We start from the raw sequence: 22,125 nt of genomic DNA on the forward strand, positions 1-22,125 counted from the left end.
ATAGTAGGTCAGGGGCCTGTGGGGGGGAGGGCGTGGGGGGGACACACCTGTGTGTCTCCCCAGGACCCCGAGGGCACAATCACACTTTGTGGTTTTCTGGCCTGAAGTGCATCCTCTGGATCTAATGAGGAAACACCAGACAACCCCAAACTGAGGGACGGTCTTTAAAATAACTGATCCATATTCTTTTAAAAATGTCAACGTTAAAAAAGCTGAGGAACTATTCCAGATTAAAGTAGTTTAAAGAAACGTGACAAGTAAATGCAATACATGGTCCTGGGCTGATCCTTCACTGAGGGAGGGGAAAAAGTGCCAAAAAGGTACACTGCTGTAATGTGGCAGTAGACTAAAAAGTACTGTATTGATATTCAGTTCCTGAATCAGACGACTATACTGTGGTTACGTAACAAAACATCCTTGTTGTTAGGATGACTGATACACAGAAGTATAAAAGGACAACGGGGCATGATATGTGTGTACAACCCACTCAAAGAGTTCAGAATACCTCATGTGTATGTGTGTAACAGTAGAATTTAGTGCCGTGACCAGGAAAAACCGCAGAAAAAAATCATGTATTGCAAACAGCATCGGAAGTATGTGATAGGAGGCAAATCTTAAAGTATCACTAATAAAATATTAGAAGGAAAGAAAGGGTAGATTCATTAACTGAAATAGAACTACAGCCATTCATGTTTGCTTTACTCTCAAGAACTAAGAAACACTTTAAGGGCTGAAAATAGTAATTCCGTATACAGAAAACTGGTCTCTGAATTGTGTCCATACGAAGAGAACGGAGATGTGGAATATTACAAATGCTAGCTAGGTATCGCAGGAAATGAAGGACCCACTCACGACAGTGGAAAAACTAAGCAACCCAACAGCAGGGTTTGCACTAAGTGGTTTAGAGTATCAATAACCCTGGAACTCCAGTTTAAGTGACCATACAGTCCTCTCTGTTGATAAAATCCAAAAAGATAATTGAGACTTTTTTTAATAATGGAGAGAGAGAGAGATGAACGCTAATAAGAGCAGTTGCTGCTAAGATTTAACATTTTTAAATAGTTACTTACGCTTCATCAATGTTGGGATGGAAAATTTTATTCATGAATCCTGTAAAAAGAAATGTTAATTAGCAGCAAAAAAGTGTCCAGAGAACAATTCATTTTTTAAGTATTTCAGTACTGGAAACAATTTCAGTATTGGAAAAAGTTGATGATACCCATAACTCATTATTTTTAACTTAGATGTTTGGTTACTGGTAAGACTATATATTCTCCTGACAGTGTCAATTACTTAAAACACATCAGAGTTCTCTTTAAAAAATGAGCAAACTTTGAGAGCAACGCAGCTTCTCATATACAAAATAATCAAGAGAATCTTTTCTGAGCTATGAAGGTACTTGCCAAGAAAATTTGTAGTACTAAATGGGTTATAACTAGTGCCGATTACTTTTATCAGAAAGTTAAGAAAGCTACTCTGACTTCCCTCCTAAAGGTTTTATTGTTCAATCTCTAAATTTAGAGGTTCTGCATTTGAACTTCTCCTTCTGAAGCTCAGTTACTGGTATCATACTGCTACACTGCATGCGGAACATGAATGAAGCTGTTGAAACACTAAAGGAGCACCGCTTCCAAACCACAAAGGATTTCATAAGAACAGTGACCAAAATATTTCCTTTAACTTTAGTCTACTCATTCCAGGAAACCCAGTTTTGATTAAAATTGGGGCAACCAAAAAATGAGGCAAGGAGTTAAAAAAAAAAAAAAATCTGTCAGATGGCTGTATCTGTCAGGGATTCAAGTTTTTTGATTTATTCCTAGAAAAATAGACTAAAAAATACACATATATATTTTTTAAAGATTTTTATTTATCTTTTTTTTTTAAAGATTTTATTTATTTGTTTGACAGAGAGAGACACAGCAAGAGAGGGAACACAAGCAGGGGGAGTGGGAGAGGGAGAAGCAGGCTTCCCGCGGAGCAGGGAGCCCGATGCGGGGCTCGATCCCAGGACCCCGGGGACCATGACCCGAGCTGAAGGCAGACGCCTAACGACTGAGCCACCCAGGTGCCCCAGGATTTTATTTACTTTTAAAGATTTTATTTATTTGACAGAGAGAGAGACAGCGAGAGAGGGAACACAAGCAGGGGGAGTGGGAGAGGGAGAAGCAGGCTTCCCACCGAGCAGGGAGCCCAATGCGGGGCTCGATCCCAGGACCCTGGGATCATGACCTGAGCCAAAGGCAGACGCTTAACAACTGAGCCACCCGGGCGCCCCTAAAGATTTTATTTTTAAGTATAATCTCCACACCCAACATGGTGCTTGAACTCACAACCCTGAGATCAAGGGTCGCATGCTCTACTGACTGAGCCAGCCAGGCATCCCTAGACTTTAACAAACATACTGACATTTAAATTCCAAGGAGAAAATAATTTTTTCTTTAATTAGAATCAGTGGTTTAATCAGTTTATATTTATGCAAATGACAATATGCTAAAGCAGAGGTCCGCTGTCAGAGATGTCATTTTATCATCCTTATCTCATTTCAAGACTTCCTTATTCTGTTTCACACTTTCAATAAATTTAAGTTCCCTACTAAAGTGACCATCACTATGTCCCTCCCAATCCCACCCTCTCTTACCCCCCGCCCCCACCTCACATTTCTCTTTCCTTCACTCAAAATATACTTGGTCAACACCTGTTTGCCAGGCACTGTGCTTGCTCAGGGCACTAGGTAAGTCAGGCAGTACGTTATTCTCCAGGAGGTCACTGCAGCAGCAGGACAAGACACAAGGCAGTAAGTGCAGTGAGCACAAAGAACTGACATAATGGAGGGCATGAGAAGGGAAAGAGGAAGGTATCAGGAAAAATGCAGAAAAGGGGCACTGGAGGAGGATCCTCAAGGACGAGTTTCGACAAAGGTCATCTCGGACAATCTAAGAAACTTTTCTACACTTAGGAAACAGATACAAGAATACAAAATCCCAGGTATTCTAGTCTTTGCTTGCTCTACTCACTCCAATACTAACTATGCTTCTAATTTTTGTTTTTTAATCTTTTGTGTTGAAATAGCTTCATGTTTTCTCTACTATCAAGAGAGCCCATGCCATGTTTAAATTACTCTGATGCAAAAAGAAATGCCTTGTGTCTAATTACTATTTCATATTAATTTTTCATTAAGGAAATAAGATGCTTCCAAGTCTAGACTTAGGAAGTATAGTGCATATTGAAGAGATTAAACTAAGCCAATATAAATGTTAAGAGGATAACAATTCTATATGACTTTAGAAAAACACTAATAAATGTATCCAGGAAGAACCATGAGGATATTTGTTCCAGCATTATTTATAAAAGCCAAAAACCAAATGCAATCCTATCAAAAAGGACTGGAGAACCTATAGTACATCCATATACTGGGAGTCCTATACAGCCAAAGTAATGAACTAGGTAAGTATCAATTTGGATAGACCCATAGCTGAGGGGAGAAAAAAAAAAGTTGCAGAATGATATTTACAGTATGATACCATTTAGATAAACTAAAAGCAACACTACCTATCTCTATGGTAACAAAAGTACAGAAAACTGTACTGGACCAATATATACCAAACTTACCGAAGTAATTAATTGTTTCAGTGAGGGTGCAGGGTCAAGGTCATGGTGGGAATGGGGAACAGAATGGGAATGGTGATTAAAGAAGAATCTATAACACTATATTCCTTTTAGAAAGAGGTAATGTGCTTGTATATTATTTGCTCTTTTTAAGTGTGCATATAGATAGGATACTAGAAGCAAACATACACAACTGTTAACAGTGGTTAATTCTTCATGGTGGGAATATTTTCTCCATTACTCTTTTCAAATCACATCACCACCCCACTCGCCAATCCCGTACCAGAAGTGGGATCACAGCAATGTAAAAAAGCTAGAAGGAAACAACCAAGTGTCAACAGTAGTCAACTTTGAGAGACTCCCGCATTAATATTACTCTGACTTTCCAAAATTTCTACACTGTGTAAGTTAAAAAATTATAAACAGTAGCAAACCTTCTAGAACAAACCTAATTATACATAGGTTATCTAATGCTGAACCATTTTAAGGAAAATCAACTATTTTATCTGATCTCAAATCTCACTCCTGTTTAATTCATTACCAAAAAAAAAAAAAACAAAAACCAAAAAACAAAAACGAAAGATCTTCAGGTTTTAAGGCATGTGATCTTCAAGATCAGTTACATATAGGAATATATTGCTAATCACAACTGCCAAGAAACTTCCTGATGAGTGGGAAACACTAATGTTTAGCCACTAGATGGTTTAATTCAAGAGACTCATTCTATTATATGGAAAGTACTTTGGCTTGAGGACACAAGAACTTAAAATTCATTCTTGATGCTTAAAATCCTGCTTCTGCTAGATATCTCAAGCGTTAACACCTAGTCAAGCAACATCTATGGCAGAGGTCCCCAATGCTAAAGGTCAAGAAGCACCTGGAGAGCTCTTTGAGAGCTCTTTGAAGACAGAAGTGCTATGCTAGAAGGTGCCAAGTGTTACGGAGAAAAACCCAGTGAAGGGGACTCTGGATAGGAATGCTGGGGTGGGGGCTGCAGTTTTAAATGGGATGGTCAGGGAGGGCCTTATGGAGAAGGTGTCGATTCTAAGGAGGCAAGGGAGGAATCATTCAGTATCTAGGGGAAGAGTGTCTATACAACATGAACAGCCAAGTTCAAAATTATCAGGAGTTTGCTTGAAATGTTTGAAGACCAGCAGAGAGCCTGGTGAGGCTGAAGCGCAGTGAGTAAGGAGAAGCCTAGAAGTGAGGTCAGAGAGGTGATGAGCATTTGTGGGCCCTTCTAAGGCTATGGATTTTGAATCATTCTGAGGTGGGAAGCCAGAGACTTAGCTAGAGCAATGATACATACAATCCCTCTTTAAGATTTTTGTTTTAACAAAAGCCTTATCTCCTTAAAAAAAAAAAAAGGTAAGATGGAAACAGCTCAACCAGGTCACAGCACCTCAGTGCTGGGGACAAAACGAAGGTCTGGAGCAAAATGAAGTGGGCTGTCTCTCCTACGGTAAGAATGAAGCTTCAACAATCTGATGTCGCAGGGAACCTCAAAGGTGTTAAGTCAAGAATACAGCTAGGGTCAGAAGAGCTTTAAATGTTTACCAAAACGGTCTCTGAAATATTAAGGTGCCTCCCTCCTGGTACAAGGCCTGGAGATTACATTTGGAATCAATACAGTTTCCACACTGTTTTCAATTAAGTCAAGATTTTGGCTTGGTTGAATCCAAGAGTACATAACAGAGAGCGCCAAAAAGAACTTGGTAAACACAGTCTTAGTAACAAATGGGTTGGAGCCCAGTCCCCAGTGCCCCTGCTAAGTATAAAACATCATCTGAGCTCTGAGACAGAGGGCAAAATCAAACTGGAAAGAGCAAAGTATTAAAAGGGACTTGAGTTTTGGTCCCAACCCTGCTATTAACTGCAGGCCTTGGCTAGATTGCTTCACTTCTGTGGGCCTATGTCTTTACATGAAAATAGCTGGACTGTATGATCTCCAAAATCTCCACTCTTATTCTGTTAATAAAGGAACTATTAGCTCTAACAATCCAGGATTTAGTAACAATGGCCAGAGCTCTGACAACAGAGGACTTTGGGGAAAATGCCCAATAGTTAAGTCCATAAAGAAAATTAATTCTGCAAGGCATATTTTTAGGCACAGAAATATTCTGGAGCATATAATACAAAGCTAACAACATGCTAAAGTACCACGACGAGACACAAAATCCACAGACTATTCCAGAGTTGGCAGAGACAGAGTTTATAACCTTGCCTTTGAGGAACAAATTCAGCCAGACCAATTCTACCCAAAAAACAATCTCCAAACGACAATGATCTCTTCCTATACCAGGCTTTTTCAACTGTTAGAAAAATACCCAAAGCAAATAAACAGAAAGAGTGTATCTCCTTTACATTTGCTCTTGAGCAAGCTGTGGGGAGCGTTTCTGGCAAAGCCACTTACATTCTGGATAACGATGGGAACAATGGCACTTTGGACAAGGACGGGAGGAGATGGAGAAAGAACAGGCTAGGAATTCAGAGAGGGAACATTCTCAGGACTGAGCGTGTTTGCCCTGGCATGTTTTCCTTCCTTTTGGCAATGCTATCACCATACTAATGAATACGTCTGCAACAAGAGAATTTTCCCAACACTCGTTTCCATTCAACCACAAACTATTTTGAAGCTATTTTAAGAAAACATATTTTGAAAACTGCTTTTATGAAAACACGATAAGTGGAAGCAGCAAGTCATTTTTAATCTACATGATTTAAGATTTTATTCACTACCAGACATTTTCTAATCATATATATATTTCAGTGATTTGACCAGATAAAATTCAGAACTCCTTCGACTCTTTTAGACAATTATTCTCTGGCATGACTCAGGCACTTATAAAAGGGAGGACATTAGGAACAAAGGTTTAGCTAATAAGTTCACCACCTCTGTTCTCTATCTTTCAGCAGAAGGGAATCAGGTGATACATAACCCTGGAGGAGGAATCCAAATCATGCTTAGGTGAGGTTAAAAAAAACTACTTATTTTAAAAAATAACAGATTATTAAAATAGAAAAATGTGCCATGCTTTTGCTTGTTACACTCCAATACTCAACTGTTCTAGAATAACAAATCTTTTGACCCATAGGCTAATAGAGAAAAGTAACATCATGCCGAGTCATGCAGAAAACTGGTTTTTATTTCAGCCTGTTTCTGTGTCTAATCCCAGGAAGAGATCTGTACAAAGTTGTACCCGCTTTCGAGTAACTTCTGATATTGGGGTCAATATGTAAATAAAAGTGGCAAAAAATCATCACCTTTGTTTTACTTGTGAGGATATTTTTAATGATCAAATTTGTGGACAGAATGAAATACCTAGAGCCAGTTATCAATAAAGAAATTTCCTTCAGAATAATCTTGTGAAATGAAAAGTTAAACAAGCGACTCATGAAACAAGGTAAATCTATCCTAAGGTAAGTAGATGAAAAGCACCAAAGGCAAAAAGGGTTAGCTCTATCCCAGGGGTAAAATGAGCTTGGACTGAAGATGGTTGAGGCAGTTGTGGCTGATGCAATTTAATTATAAGTATATGAATTCCTTTGAGAAAATGGTAAGTGAATACATTCAATTATTCTGATATTCCATCTTCACAATAGATGCCCATATAAAGTAGACTATTCAGAAGCAAACTCATTAATTTTATTTTTTAAAGTAGATATAGTTGTTCAAAATATATTTATTAAAGATCGAACCTTATCGCCCCTAGCAGTAGTATCTCGGACTATACGTTTTTTAAGGGTAATAACTTGAATCTCCATTCCTAGCATGCAAGAGGTGACCAGGGTTGGGATGTTTCGGCTAAAAAGGGGGTGGGGATGCCGCCAGCTTCACCAGCGACAGCCATCCTGTCAGCTTTGTGCATGAGCACATGCTCAGAGAGATTTTCATCTTACCTCAGACAGCTAGGCCCAGCCCGTGGCAGCCTGCACCCGGGCAGAAGTCTCTTCAGAGAGCTGAGCCTTTCCTACTCAGGAGAGATGGACCTGGGCCGGTCTCTTCTTGGGTGAGGAACCAAGCAAGGAGCTCACTCTCAATGCCCTGTGTCATGGGAACTTCTGAACTGATCCTGTGTGTGTTCAGGAGATCTAAACTCAACAAGGGGTCCTTCTTTTCTGTTTCTTCCTTTCTCTCTGATAATATGGAATCTGAGGAATGGGCTGGATGGATAAGAAAAGTTCATTTATAACTAAGAAAAGGTGAAGTGTTATCCTTCAACAGCCTAACCCTGCTACCAACCTAGCAGATTACCAAAACCTGCAGCCTTAAATCTACTCTCCTGTAGTTTCATTTTTGACAGATATTTAATCTCTGTCCTTTCTCCACAATTTATCTTTCACTCTTCTGATCATTCTTAAAACCACTGTCTGAATCAGGCAGTATTTATTCTCATGGTCAGAGGCAGTAAAGTATAGAACACATGTGGCCACTCTTAGTAAACAAAGTCGTGGTTAGAAGATCAGGCTCCAGTCAGACTGCCTAAGATCTACTCTGTGAGCCTTGGGAAAGTTAAGAGTTACTGAATCTCTTTGCCTTTGCTTCTTTCTTCATAAAGCTAGGTTAATTTAGGTTCATATTGGTATCTACACATCACAGGGCTGTTATGAAGAGTAAATGAATCTATGTACTGCAATTGACTGGCAACCGGCCCACAGTAAGCACTCAAGGTTACTATTAGCTTCATGAGCTCAGGTAAGCAACTTCATCTCACTTTCCTCATCCTAAGAATGAAAATATCTGCCCCTGCCTACTCCTCTCTGAACCCTTTAGCCAACTGTCCAGAGCATTAGAGGCTGTGTTGATTACTGGATATTAGGCTTCCTACAACCCCATCACACTGGAAATAGCAAATACAGTTACTGTAACATTTAGTACTAAAAAGACCATTCTAATTGCATTTGGGATGGGGGCAAAACACTAGACTGGAAACCAGAAGGCAGATTCTGCAACTAGAATTGGCCCTAGTTAGTAGTGATTTATCTCCACCTTCCTGAGCCTCATTTTTACTATCCTTAAAATAAGGCAACTGGGTGATATAATCTGTGACGTTCCTTCTAGCAATATGGTTTTCACAACACCAGAAATATGAAACAAATCTTAAATTGTGGTGAACAAGCTTTTCAAAGGGAACTAAGACATCACTCTTATTTGTTTTTAGAAGAATCACAGTTTAACTAAAGAAAGAGGAAGCCAAGAATACATGTTTTCATTATAACCATCCAAAAAAAGAAGGAATGGAGTTAATGCCAAAAAGATGTCAAAATTAATAACCAGCTCAAAAGCTAGAGGTCACCTACTATAATTAAAGTAGGAACTAATCTAAAGAGCAAGTTAGGTGGAATTTTTATATAGCAAATGGAAAGATTATATAATAATGAATCGCCAAAGGCAGAATTAAAACTGACATAAGCCAGCTTCAAGAAGGAAATGGACAAACCTTCTGACAGAAGCAAGCTTGTACAGAGGCAAGGCTCTCCTTAGCGGTGGCCTGGGGGAGGGAAAGCGCACTACTATTTTTATTCTGGCTAATAGCAAGATGAAAGTGAATGAATTTATATATTACAGACGAGAACAGGGGTTTTTCCGTTAATAGGGCCAATTTAACCACTAGCTTCTTCCATCACTGAGAACTTCAGCACCCGGCCCCCAAGTCTCTCTCTCGTCATTTTAAGAGCTATCACCCATACAGACCACACTCCTCACACCCTGTCCTCTCAGTTCCCGAAGCTTCTCCTCCGTGTACCTTTCCTCTACCACATCTCATTCACACTGCCAGGACATGCCTTGAACGTTGTCATCTTACAAACGGCTTCACCTCCAAAATCACAGCACCTTCTGCCCACCACACTCCTGACCCTCCCTCTTCTTCCCGCCCACCAGTCCTCCTACCTTCACCTCTCTCCTTGCTTCGTTTAAGATTTAAGAGCTATCGCCATCATCGCTTTTTAACAACCCTCTGCAAATCCTGTGCCCTCTCCCCTCCAAAACGCCCATCTACAACAGGAGGAAACCCATCATTCACATCCGCTGTTCTTGGACTTGAAGGCGCCACTGAACACTCCTTCGTTCACTTGCTCACACCCTCACCTCAATACAGAGCAGGCAATGTTATCAGACCCTGAGGTGGGGAGAAAGAGTATCAGTAGAACAGACCCAGGGACTGCCTTCATAGAGTTTATCTCTACTGGGCTAGCAGGGAGGAGAGACACAGTGTACGCACCAACTTTAAAAAGTATGCTCAATTACCTTTTGTGGATTCAACATCACCGGTAATTTTCCTTTCTCCCTTCACTAGTGGCCTGGTCCCCGTTCTCCCATGACTTGTGCATTTTACCATTATTCTGCAAATCTCCCATTCCCTTTGCTCCTCCATTTCTCACTCTGACTTAAAAACCCTGCCCATTTTCTTTGAGAAAACGGGAGCCAATGGACAGGATTCCTCCTTTCTCCCATCAAAATCCTCCCAGCACACGTGCTCACTTTTCCTGCCTCAACAGTTCACTCAAATGCTTAAGGTCTTCCCAACACAAGTCCTCCATTTGTGTTCTGATCTTGTCCTAACATCTCAAAGGCACTGTACCTTCAATCTTCCTCCTGATCCCCAGCATCACCAAGATTTCCCTCTTTTCTAGACAACTCCCTACAACAAGCACATCAACATCCTTCAGAGTTTCCCATTTCAGAGGTAAAAAATAAAACCTTCCTTTTATCTCCCCCCATTTGTGTGCTTTCCTTCATACAGCCAAACTTCTTCAAAGCAATGTATTCCAGACACCAGAGTTTCTCAATGTTGGCACCCTGATCCAAACCACCAGTATTTCTACTCTTCTCCCACAATAATACAGCGATCATTAACACCTGCTTAAAACCTTTCAATGATTTTTCCATTGCATTAAAAATCAAATTCAAGCCTTTAACCTGGCCTACAAAGCCCTACAGGAGCTCACCCTGCCTGCCACTTGGACCCTATCTCCTATTTCACTGTTTACCCATCCTTCTTTCTTCCTTGTGCATGCTAAGCTCCTATGTGCCTCCGGGCCTTTGTCCTCACAATTTCTTCTGCTTGGAATGCTCTCCTCCCTGATCTTAAAGATGAGGGCTGGCTTATTTTTCCCTTTTCACTTAAACCTCAAGCTTAAATTTACTTTGTCAGAGAAGCCCTTCCTGAACACCTAATCTGAGGTAGCTATTATGTCAATTTCATTGCATCAATTCTCTATAAAGCTATCAGATATTTTAAATTTTTGCTTTATCTTTTTTCCTCAAAGAATGTAAGGGTCAGAGAGCAATTTGTTCACCTTTGTATCTCTAGCACCTAGAATAATGTCCTGCACACAGCTGATACCTAATAAATTTGTGAGGCTGATTAGAAGAAATGGTGTAAAATGTATCCATATTCTGAGAAAGTAGGTTCTGCTTCAGGGCCAGATACACTCTAAAAAAAAAACTATCCTGAAAAATTTCATTTTCAGAACAGCAGTAAAAAGGGAACTTTTAACAATGGCTTACATTCTCATAGCATTATCTAAACAACAACAAAAAAACTTTTACAAAACTTTCCTACTAGAACCTTGTTTCTCTCTACTGGAATTCAAAAGCTATAGATCACTACAAAGTAGCAATTATATAACTGAGACAGAAACTAAATTCAAAACCGAAGTCATGAAACTAGAGAAGTATAGAGGTGATCTGAATGGAATTTTGCTTCCTCAGTCTAAGAATTCATTCTATTTGTGGAAATATAATGGTCCAAACAGGCCTCTCTTAAATGACTAACCCCAAACCTTTCAGAAATGACATACCCTACTCCAAATCCTGGTCCACCCCTGACAAGACACCTGAAGAGGTAATTGTACAATGTTTCCATCTAGGTAGACACAAAGTAAAATGGTAAACATTCTGTACTTTATAGTTTAGTCATACCATAAAATTCCATTCCAAAAATATTGTGAGGTAATTTCTGGCAATAGTGAATTAAAAATTTATAATGCTAGAAGTGTCTGCTATTCTGACAATGAAAAAGGTTAAATCACCTTCCTCAATTGCTGGCACAAGATATCAGAGTATCTTCTAATTAAGAACCTCTGACAGACTGCGAGACTTCGACAGACTGCGAGACTTCAAAGGAACTCTGACAAGTTATCTAATCTAGTTTCCTTGAAACAGAAAGATCTAAACTATTCTATTTAGAGGATAGCTGACCTAACCATAAAGGCCACTGGTAGAGCTCAGCATAGTATTCCAGCTATTGTTATTGTCCATGACCTTTCCATTTTGTCTCCATTTACTCATATGGTTTGGTAGCTCTTGCTATATGCCATTGGCATCAAATTCCATTGCAGAATGAGTGTGGGTTTTTTCCCCTGGCCATTTTATCAACATTAAGCAAACTATTAAACAGTCCCTCCAGAATCTTGTTGTCAACGAACCATTCCTCTTACTCTGCTGTATCATCAAATTTCAATCCAGATGCACAATGCATGCAGCCTTCTCCTGGGAGAGAGTCTTCCTCACTGTTAACGTGGAGATGTACATAGGCAGTATTTCAAAAGTTAGTTTCTAGACTTGTTAGCTGGATCTTACAACATAGTTTTCTATTTTTAAGAAGTATAAGTGAAAAAAAGTATAAGTGGTGACAGAGTTCCCACACTAAGGAAAGGTTAAGGTTATTTACAAAAGATTCTAAAATACTCTATAATAGTTCTATCTGAAATTAGTCAAACGCAGTTCTATTAATATACTACCCAGTAATCATTTAAAATAAGATAAAATGACAAATTCTTTTTTTTTTTTTTTTTTAAGATTTTGTTTATTTATTTGACAGAGAGAGAGAGAGCACAAGTAGGCAGAGCTGCAGGCAGAGGGAGAAGGAGAAGCAGGCTCTCCGCTGAGCAGGGAGCCCGATGCGGGGCTCGATCCCAGGACCCTGGAATCATGACCTGAGCCGAAGGCAGCCGCTTAACCAACTGAGCCACCCAGGCGCCCCTAAAATGACAAATTCTTAATTTTCTCTTGAACGCTAATGTTTAAGTAAAGTAGCTATGGTGTGATGGAGACTATTGTAGATCCCGAAGGGAGACTTCAAGGAATTTTCAAGGCCTTTAGAGGATAGAAGCCTTAAATCTAGTATTTTATGTCTGTATTTTATTAGAAGACATAATTTTCCCCCTGGGCTTAGGTTTATTGAAAGTATTATTATTACTTATTAGCTATGAACAAGGACCTTTTTTGGTTCACATGAAGAGAAAAATGGAGCAAGGGGGACCACGAGTGGAAGGACTAAAAAGAGGAGTAGGTAAGAACTGCCGGAGGCAGCAACCCAAGAGAAGGGACAAGAGGTCTGAAGAAAAGGAGTGAAGAACAGTTACATGTAAAGGTGTAAAGACAGTGCCCAAGATGGAATAAACTAAACCGCAAGCAGAAAAACAAAGGAAAGAGAACAGTCTGTACCCTTACACACACACACACATCATTAAATCTGAAAGGAAAAAGAAAGGAAACTAGTGAGAAACACAAGGGCCAGGAGGCCCTTAGCAAGCTACCAGGTGAGAATCCTAGCCAAGGATAAGCTTAATGGCTTTCCAGAACAAAGGACAGGAAAAGTGTAGACCCAGACAAAGATGTAGACGGGACATTTGAAAGTTATGCACTTGCCATATGTTTAAAAATATATCCTTCTATAAAGAAACTTATTGTAGAGTATTTAGAAATTATAGAAAAATGTTTTTAATCCCCTTAACAGCCATGGATAACTGTTATCAATGTTTTGGCATTCATACCTGGAATTTCATGGAAAAAATTACAAGTTACACTATAGAAGGTTACCATTTTCCTGTGTGTTCCTTTATTTTATTTTATTTTAAAGATTTTGTCAGAGAGAAAGAGAGCACAAGCAGGGGGAGCGGCAGGCAGAGGGAGAAGCAGGCTCCCCGCTGAGCAAGGAGCCCAAGGCGGGACTCGATCCCAGGACCCTGGGATCATGACCTGAGCCAAAGGCACACCCTCAACTGACTGAACCACCCAGGCATCCCTGCGTGTTCCTTTAATGATTGTAAGGCATTTTTTCCATTAAGATACACCATAATTTAACTGCTTTACTATCTATTGGATCACTTAGTTTGTTTCAAAGTTTTAAAAATAAGTTTTAAGAATAACACTGCAATTTGCATACTCTTGTACATTAATCTTAGTGCACATCTCTGAATCTTAAGAGAATTTAAGTAAAATCACTAAAAGGATATAAAATCTTCATCAATCAACATATACTGCTAAGTTGGCTACATCTTCCCTGCCAATGTGACAAGTCCTGTATCTCCCACTTTTTAAAATATGCATTCTTTGGAATAGACATAAAACCATTCTGTATCCTATGCTTACTGGTTACTTTTACGTTTTTATTCAAAACTGATCTAATTTACCCTCTTCGTATATGGGATCCCTCATCTTTATTTCACCCCCACATCAACGGCAAGTCTGTGTTTTCTCTGACTGGTAAAAGAATTCTCTTAATAGATGAGCGCATGCTGGAGACAATCTGGGGAAGTATGGCATATGGCAGTCTCTGGAGCAACTTCTCTGCATAAAACAGAATCTTCACGGACTGGGGATTACTTGGGATTTTCAAAGAGTATTATTTCTAAAGTCCTTATGCGCATCTTCACATCTCTGAAAGCTTTCTAAGAACTATATTCTCAAAACATGAAACAAAATCTTTCTTGTAAAAGCCCATCTCCTTCCATACACTCTCTTCACCAACTGAGGCACTAACTCACACCTCTCCTCAAAAGCAATGAAATCTTGTCACTAAAGCCCACGCAGTATTTTATTCATGTTGGTCTTCTCTCCTAACTAGTGAGAGCTTTCTGTGACCTTCCTATTTACTAGGAAGAATGCCATCTATCCTGAGTATCATTATATTGGTCAATATCAAACATGCAGAGTTCACTTAATTCTACTATCTCATTTTCTAGAAAAGGAAACAACGGTTCAGGTGAGTATCATTTTCTCGGTCAAGGAAAACCAGGGCCAGAGCATTCTTTCCTGATACCAGTCCACTGATCGAGCACACCCTCCTAATTCTACACAGCTGGGGACACCAGCAGCACAGCACTAGCACTCCAGGAATGCTTCTGAATAAGACAGAAGTCTGAACTTTTGAATAAATCAGAACTTAAAGATTCAAATACGATTTATTTCAAAGCAGTCTCTCTGAAAGCTATGCGAATAGCTCACTGATGTGACAACTGATTAGAGGAGCTTTATAATTTCTCTTTTGAAAGCGCCGTTGGGGCCAGTTCACCAGAAAATCATAATCCTTAAACTTAAGCCAATTTAATAATCATATATCATTTTACACTCCAACTGATGTCACTCAGTTTTTCATCTTATTCTGTGAAATTAAATGACCTTCAGCCACTTCAAAAACTTATATCCAGCTTCAAAGCATCAAGATGATTTCATAAACATTATCACTAACGATACTCAAAGAGAATATAACATTCCAAAAGATCAGCTTAAGATGTTTGAAATAATGATGGCATTTACAAAGTTCATAACCTCTTTGTATTCCTTCTGCAAATAGTCTGTTTATATTCCTTCTCTTCCCAAAGATAATTTGAGATAGCTTTATTGCTATTTTGAAAAAAAAAACAAAAAACCTGTATAATTATATAAATTGTTTTTAAAGAATTATTTTTAGTTATAACTCAGGCAATCATGTAACTACTGAAAACTCTCTAAAACTTATTTAGAGGATACCCCAAAAGATGAGCATGTCAAATAGCATTGAATATATACTGAAATATGCATAGAAAATTGTTTTAAAGTACATATACCAGAATGTAAATGATGATATCCATTGAGGGACAGGATTATGAGACAACTTTAATTTTTCTTTATTTTTGGTCACCTGGACCTTCTTACATTCCTACTAAGAATATGGAGCATTTATACAATAAATAAAGATCAAACATATACACACACATATTAACATTCCAGGATCTAAGCAGTAAGGAAGCGTAATCTAAATTTGCACATCTTAATATTTAAGAGCTCAAAATTTGGCTCAGGAAGAAGGGTATGCCTAGATACTACAAAGGCAGAATTTAAAAAGAATCTTCCTTTTTTTTTTTTTTAAATATTTTATTTTTATTTATTTGAGAGAGAGAGAATGAGAGACAGAGAGCATGAGAAGGAGGAAGGTCAGAGGGAGAAGCAGACTCCCTGTCGAGCAGGGAGCCCGATGCGGGACTCGATCCCGGGACTCCAGGATCATGACCTGAGCCGAAGGCAGTCGCTTAACCAACTGAGCCACCCAGGCGCCCTTAAAAAGAATCTTAACGTTGGGTTTATCTCATCTCCTTGCCCTTCTATATAATTCTACCACTACCCATACAACTCAAAAAAGGAAACCCTGCCTATTCTAAATGAGCCACTACCTCTCAAAATGTTTAAAGCAAATTCAACAGTATTACATTGTTGATGACCTGAAAATGGGTCACCCCCCACAACTGATTATAACTGTCTTATGCAATGTTCCTTTGGAGGAAACAAGCACAGCTTGTACAAACTAGATCTACTTCCCTAAGAGAAGATGGTACACACATCTGTAGGTATAACTAAGTTCTGAAAGCACACAGAAAGGCAAGAGAAAAATTATGAAGAAGTTAAATCAGCCTAGTCATTTGTCCGAAGCAATTTCATATTACATCATTAATTTAAGAAAGTACATAGGCTTCTGTTGTGTCATTAGCGAATAAATAAACAATGCCTGAAGTTTAGACATGTTTACTTTGAAAGTTATGATGAAATAATTACACTGTCTGGAAAAAAATATGTTAATAAGGCTTGAGAAACAAATCTATTTCTATAGGATATGTAATTGCTTTTCTATATAGTTCACTGTTAAACAGCTATATTGTTTTCTTTCTGACTAGGAATTTAGGGCTTAAAGCTAGATTCAGCATGCCAATTTTTAGTCTTTAATCAAATGGACATATAAGAAATATATTTGAATGAATTTTATGGTTTACACATTCCATTTGTAAAGATTTAAATATCATACCACTCAACTACAGAAAAGTTCAAATGCCTGTATAGAAAGAATGGATCAACGGGGGACAGGCAACCACAACGTAACAGAAAAACACCCCCCCACCCCGGGCTGAGTAATACCACATTCCATCACTCTGGAATGAACTGGGAAGGACTGCTGGCCCCAACCCTACAGGTATTAAGTCAGATATACTCGGGGATTATCTCACAGCTCCCTTCCTATTTCACCAGCTGATAACCCTACACCTCAGAGACCCTTGCAGCAAGGGGGAAATTTCCAATTCAATCATTCAGAAAGAAATCTTCTCCATTCCTGAGCTTAGAAAAATCATCCAAGGGACCTTAAAAGGAAATCAACTTATTCTTAAAATGAACACCAAGAGTTCCTGGCGTAAGAAGGAATCTCTGTATAGCGCAAAGCTTGAGAGCAGCAGGGTAGCCAGACAGTGGAAGAGAACCTGCTGCATTTGAGGATGATCCTACCTTTTCCACATTACTGATCTTAGACAGAAATGTGGAGGCCTTCAATCAAAATATAAAGCGGAGGACGTCTTTGGTCCACCTCCTTAAAAAACAAAACAATGAAACAAAAAACCTTTTTGTTGGAGGGTGGGTGGCGTGGGTGGTGTCTAAATGCCAAGAGACCTGGCATTAGCTCCAAAGACAAGCCCGTAGCAGCAGCAAGATGTATGGACCCTGGCAATTCTGACCACGAGGTCCAGTGTGACTGTCTGAGAAGGCATAATATATTCCAATTTTATTTTTTTCTTCTTTCTTAAAACTGGTCAATATTTTATTATATTTCAGACTCATCTTTTAGAATGAAAATTTTAAAACCTGGCTTACGTTAGCTGAGTTACTACCATTCCACCATCTCAAAACCTTTAAAAAGGTGTCAACCTTCAATCAGATGTACCTCTATAGCATCTGATGCTGAAACGCCTGAACTGTCACTAAGTGCCTTAATGGGGGTGATGGGTTAATAATATTGCCAATTAGGGCAGAGAGAAGATGAAGGAGAAAAAAAAAGTACCTCTTTATACAATCCCACTGAGGCTCCTACTCTACTTTCTTCAGCTGTTCAGGGGGCTAAAAGGATGAGGAGTAGAAAGAGCGGAAAAGGGTGATTTCACTGCTAGGTACCCACAGTTGAAGTGAACAAAAGCAAAGGAGGATCTAGAGAGGATTTTTAAATGACAGAATTAGAATAAACACTATGTAACATTAATTCCAACAATCTAGAAATTAAAATGAGATTTATGATATGTTTATTATTTTACTGCTTAGCCTGAATAGACAGTGGGCCCCAAGATCGTTTAATCTGACCCTGACAGGAAAATCTAGTTATAATCATTACAATCATGCAAAGGGTATATTTCATCATCTGTCACACTGTGAAGTCCTACAAAAAGTCACTGATTAATTAACTGAGTTTTTCCTTTTTAGGCTTTGGTTAAGTAACCATTTCTGGAATTATCTCCCACAAAATGTAGGATTTTTTTTTTTTCCTTTTCTCTTTGCTTTCAAAACTAATGAGAGAAACTGAGTAGTTACATACCTATAGATGGAGATTTGAAAGGGTATTTATCAGGAAGATCCACTCTAACTTTCCATACTCCACCTTCGTATGGTGCTGAAATAAAAGTAAAAATGTTAAACATTAGAACTGTGCCTCCACATTAAAACATAAACCCGAGCGTAAATGAATTATTAAATCCTAATATCTTTTGAAAACCTTGCAAATTAATTCCTTCAGAGTCAGGGACCTCATAATCAGTAGGTATTCTATGTTCAGATTAAAGTACTTTCCTTTAAAAGATGTAGAGTTCGAAAATAAGCAAAGATTCATTTCTCCCCTATGTTTAACTGATTTTTTTAAGTATTAAACACTACTCAATTAGTTGGTAAGTAACAGCCTCCTATTTCAATCTGCCCCGTTGACCCACCCACCAAAAACAAAAAAAATTTCCCCAAAACCATCCATGTTGCCACTCATTAACAAAAAAGAAAAAAACAGTACTCACAATTTGTGTTTAATACTGTCACACAGAGGTAAAAGAGAAAAAGCATATGAAGTAATTATGGTAAGAGCAAGATTTCCTTACTGGTTCTAGAGTTCCATGAAATTTACCGTTCAATTACTACACATACCTCCACTGATATTCTCATTACCTATTAATGAGTAAAGAAAAAAAGAAACTGAAAAAGAAGAACACATATGAACGTGTACTTACTTCCTTGTGGTCCATAAAACTTCACTACAAATTCATTGAGTCCTCCCAGGATCGTAACCTCATGCTTACTCTCAATGCTAAGGTGGAAGGTAAAGGAAAGTACACAGGCTCTATATTACCTGGAAGAACTAAAGATGATATCCCCAAGATATGCTATGTAAAGTGTTACCAACATTTGATATGAAACTGATAAAATATGAAATATACATAGTCATTCTGGTCATTTAGAAGGGAATATACACTCTTTTGAAAAGAATGTGAATGAGCTTTAGAATCAGAGACTGGTGTTCAAATCCCAGGACTCAGCAAGCAGCAAAATGTATTATTGGGTTTGTGAGCCTACACAACATAATAATGTAAGCTCACTCCCCAAGCCTTTGTTATCTTTGTCCATCAGGAAACACCACTTCATAGGATTTCTGTGAGGATTAAATGGGTTAAGTATGTAAAACATGTAAACTGCATTTTGTAAGTCAAAAATAGGCACTGTTTTTTCTCCCCTCTGTAGTCTCTCCTCCCCAATCTACCCCTAGTGAACCTTTAACATAAACTCCATTATTCCCCTTAGTCAAATTCAAAAACTTAGCAAAACACTGATTCTCCTAAATTAGAAATACTATGCTCCTAAAATTATGGATTTACTTAAGCCAAGTCCCCACGTGTTTTCCCCCTGGCTTAGAGAATAATCAAATAATTAGTGATACCACCTTGCTACAGGTACCGTTAAATGCAAAAGAGCAGCAAAACCAATCAATCAATCAATCTTGTCTGTAGTCTTTATTTTCACCTCTCTTTCCCTCCCTTCCAAACCTCTCTCCCTACTTAGACTGGCCTCTAGTTTCTGGCATGTTCTGGTGCTCTAATCACACACTTGTGTGTTCTCTTCCTCAGAAACTTATCCGTCCCTGAGACTCTTATCCGTCCCTGAGACTCTTACATGTTTAACTACTAAGATTCAACTCTAAAAGCCAAACCAGTAGAGAAGAGGGCTACTGGTCTAATACGTACCTGTTTTAGATTTCTTCTTTGTGGTCTAAACGAATAACCCAGGAATTTTAGGTGCTGGGCTTTGGGGGGCCATCAAATCTCACAATGAAATTAAACAAGTAAACCCCAAACAACCAGATATGATAAACTGGTCTCACCTTTCTCCATCAGCAGTGCAAATCTCATTTTAACTACAAGTACTATTATACCAAAAACAAAGAAGCCAAAGAAATTTTAAGATGTTCTCTTACATAGAGAAAAATAATATTTTTAAAGATATGAAATTACATATTTGGCTCTCCTATCCTCTTACAGGCCACAGAACAGAGGGGCTGGGTGTACTTTTGGCAAAGTCCTTACTCAAAAGCCTTGCACAGGGACACCTGGGTGACTCAGATGGTTGAGCATCTGCCTTCGGCTCAGGTCGTGATCCCAGGGTCCTGGGATTGAGCCCCACCATCAGGCTCCTGGCTCAGCAGGGAACCTGCTTCTCCCTCTGCCTCTCCCCCTGCTCATGTTCTCTCTCTGTCTCAAATGAATAAATAAAATCTTAAAAAAAAAAAAAAAGCCTTGAACAATCTCTGCTAGAGATACTTAATTAAGACAATTTAGTCTATGCTAATCTGATCTCATTCTTTTCTAAATGAAAACTGTTTTAATAGCACACACAATGAAAGGACTCAAATAGTATCCATGCTGGAAAATAGGCTTCATTTTTTCACTTGGTCAAATGACACATACATGCATGGTATACTAAATTCTTCTTGACCGGTCACCCTCTAACACCCAGCAAAATATTCCAAAGCTAATGCTAATGAAATAAATAAAAGTACAACAGGTTAAAATTTGCTTTAAAACAAAAAACAAAAAACAAAAAAAGCACCTTGAGTTAGAAGTTAAATCTAGTTACAATGAACAAAATTAAATATAAATAATAAAGCCCGTGAAGAAAACAGACTTTAAAAAATAATCCTGGGGTGAAAAGCCTTTCCTAAGAGTGATACCAAAGCCAGAAACCAGAGAGGAAAAGATGAGCAGATACAAGCACACACACACATTTAACACTTTTACACTGTAAAAGACAAAATTAAAACAAACTACGAAGAAAATTATAGCATATGCCCAAAGAATGTGAATTAAAACATAAAAGGTTATTACAAAGCAGTAAGAAAAATTAAAGGGGCACCTGGGTGGCTCAGTCAGTTAAGTGTCTGACTCTTGATTTCAGCTCAGGTCATGAACTCAGGGTTGTGAGATGGAGCCCCAAGTCGGGCTCCCCCCTGGGCAGGGAGCCTGCTTAAGAATCTCTCCCCCCCCACCCCTTTTCTCTCCCTGCTCTGCTCCTCCCCTCCTTGGAAAAAAAGAAAGAAAAAAGAAAAATTAGAAACACCTTGACAAAGAAAAGACCAGAACAGCCAACAAAACGAAATGAACAAAATTAAGCTGAAGTTTAACTCATTAGTTTAAAAATAAGACATTGTTCACTAAAAATTGATAAAGATGAAAGAGCTGATGAAAACCTAGTGTTCAGTGGAGTATAAATTCCTATTCCTGAGGATAAATTTAGCACTGTGTTCCAAAACTCAAAATAAATTTATTCTTTTATTCAAATTTCACTTTTATGAAGTTATTTTTAAAAAAGATAACTAGCCACTGCTGGTGGGAGTGTGATACAGTTTCAACCACTTTGGAAAAGTGCTGGTGTGGAAAGCTACACACATGCATACCCTATGCCCAAGAGCACTCCTCCCACTAGATAGGCATAGCTATGATCACCAAAACACAGGTTTAAGAATGCTCATAGCACTATTTATAATACCCAAAACTTAGGTTACAACCCAAAGGCTCATCACCAATGAAAAGGATAAACTATGGCTGTCACCCTACAGAATATTGCACAGCAATAAAAACTGAATTGCAACACTTAGGTGTATGAGTCTCGCAGCTATTATAGTGAAAGAAACCAGGTACCAAAGAGCACACATGATATGATTCCATCTATACACATTTCAAACAGGCTAAATGAATCAATGGTGTTAGAAATTAGGATAGGAGTTACCCTAGTGGGGACTGTGATCATTGCGAAGCGGTTGGAGGGGGACTTCTAGGTGCTGATTAAACATTTACTGTTCCATTTAATCACTGAGCTACAAAGATTTGTGGACTTTTCACATACATGCTCTTGTTTAACAAAAAAGACAAAGTGTATCTGAAATGTGCAAATATGTTTACTGGAATAGG

The 22,125-nt window shown here is 38.6% G+C and overlaps 1 protein-coding gene across 2 annotated transcripts in view; it reads right to left on the reverse strand.

The window, feature by feature from the left end:
• The window catches only part of UBE2H (ubiquitin conjugating enzyme E2 H), a 107,989-nt gene that overhangs the window by 25,619 nt on the left and 60,245 nt on the right, over positions 1-22,125 (reverse strand). Inside the window, exons 2-4 of one of the 2 annotated variants that reach the window (XM_021699428.2) lie at positions 18,898-18,974; positions 18,222-18,296; positions 1,071-1,110 (exon numbers count right to left, since the gene is read on the reverse strand). In XM_021699428.2, the coding sequence (XP_021555103.1) occupies positions 1,071-1,110; positions 18,222-18,296; positions 18,898-18,974 (192 nt within the window). The remainder of the gene's footprint in view (positions 1-1,070; positions 1,111-18,221; positions 18,297-18,897; positions 18,975-22,125) is intronic. The other variant, XM_044920271.1, reaches the window with a different exon arrangement.

Source organism: Neomonachus schauinslandi, chromosome 12 (genome assembly GCF_002201575.2).
Source record: "Neomonachus schauinslandi chromosome 12, ASM220157v2, whole genome shotgun sequence".
NCBI lineage: Eukaryota > Metazoa > Chordata > Mammalia > Carnivora > Phocidae > Neomonachus > Neomonachus schauinslandi.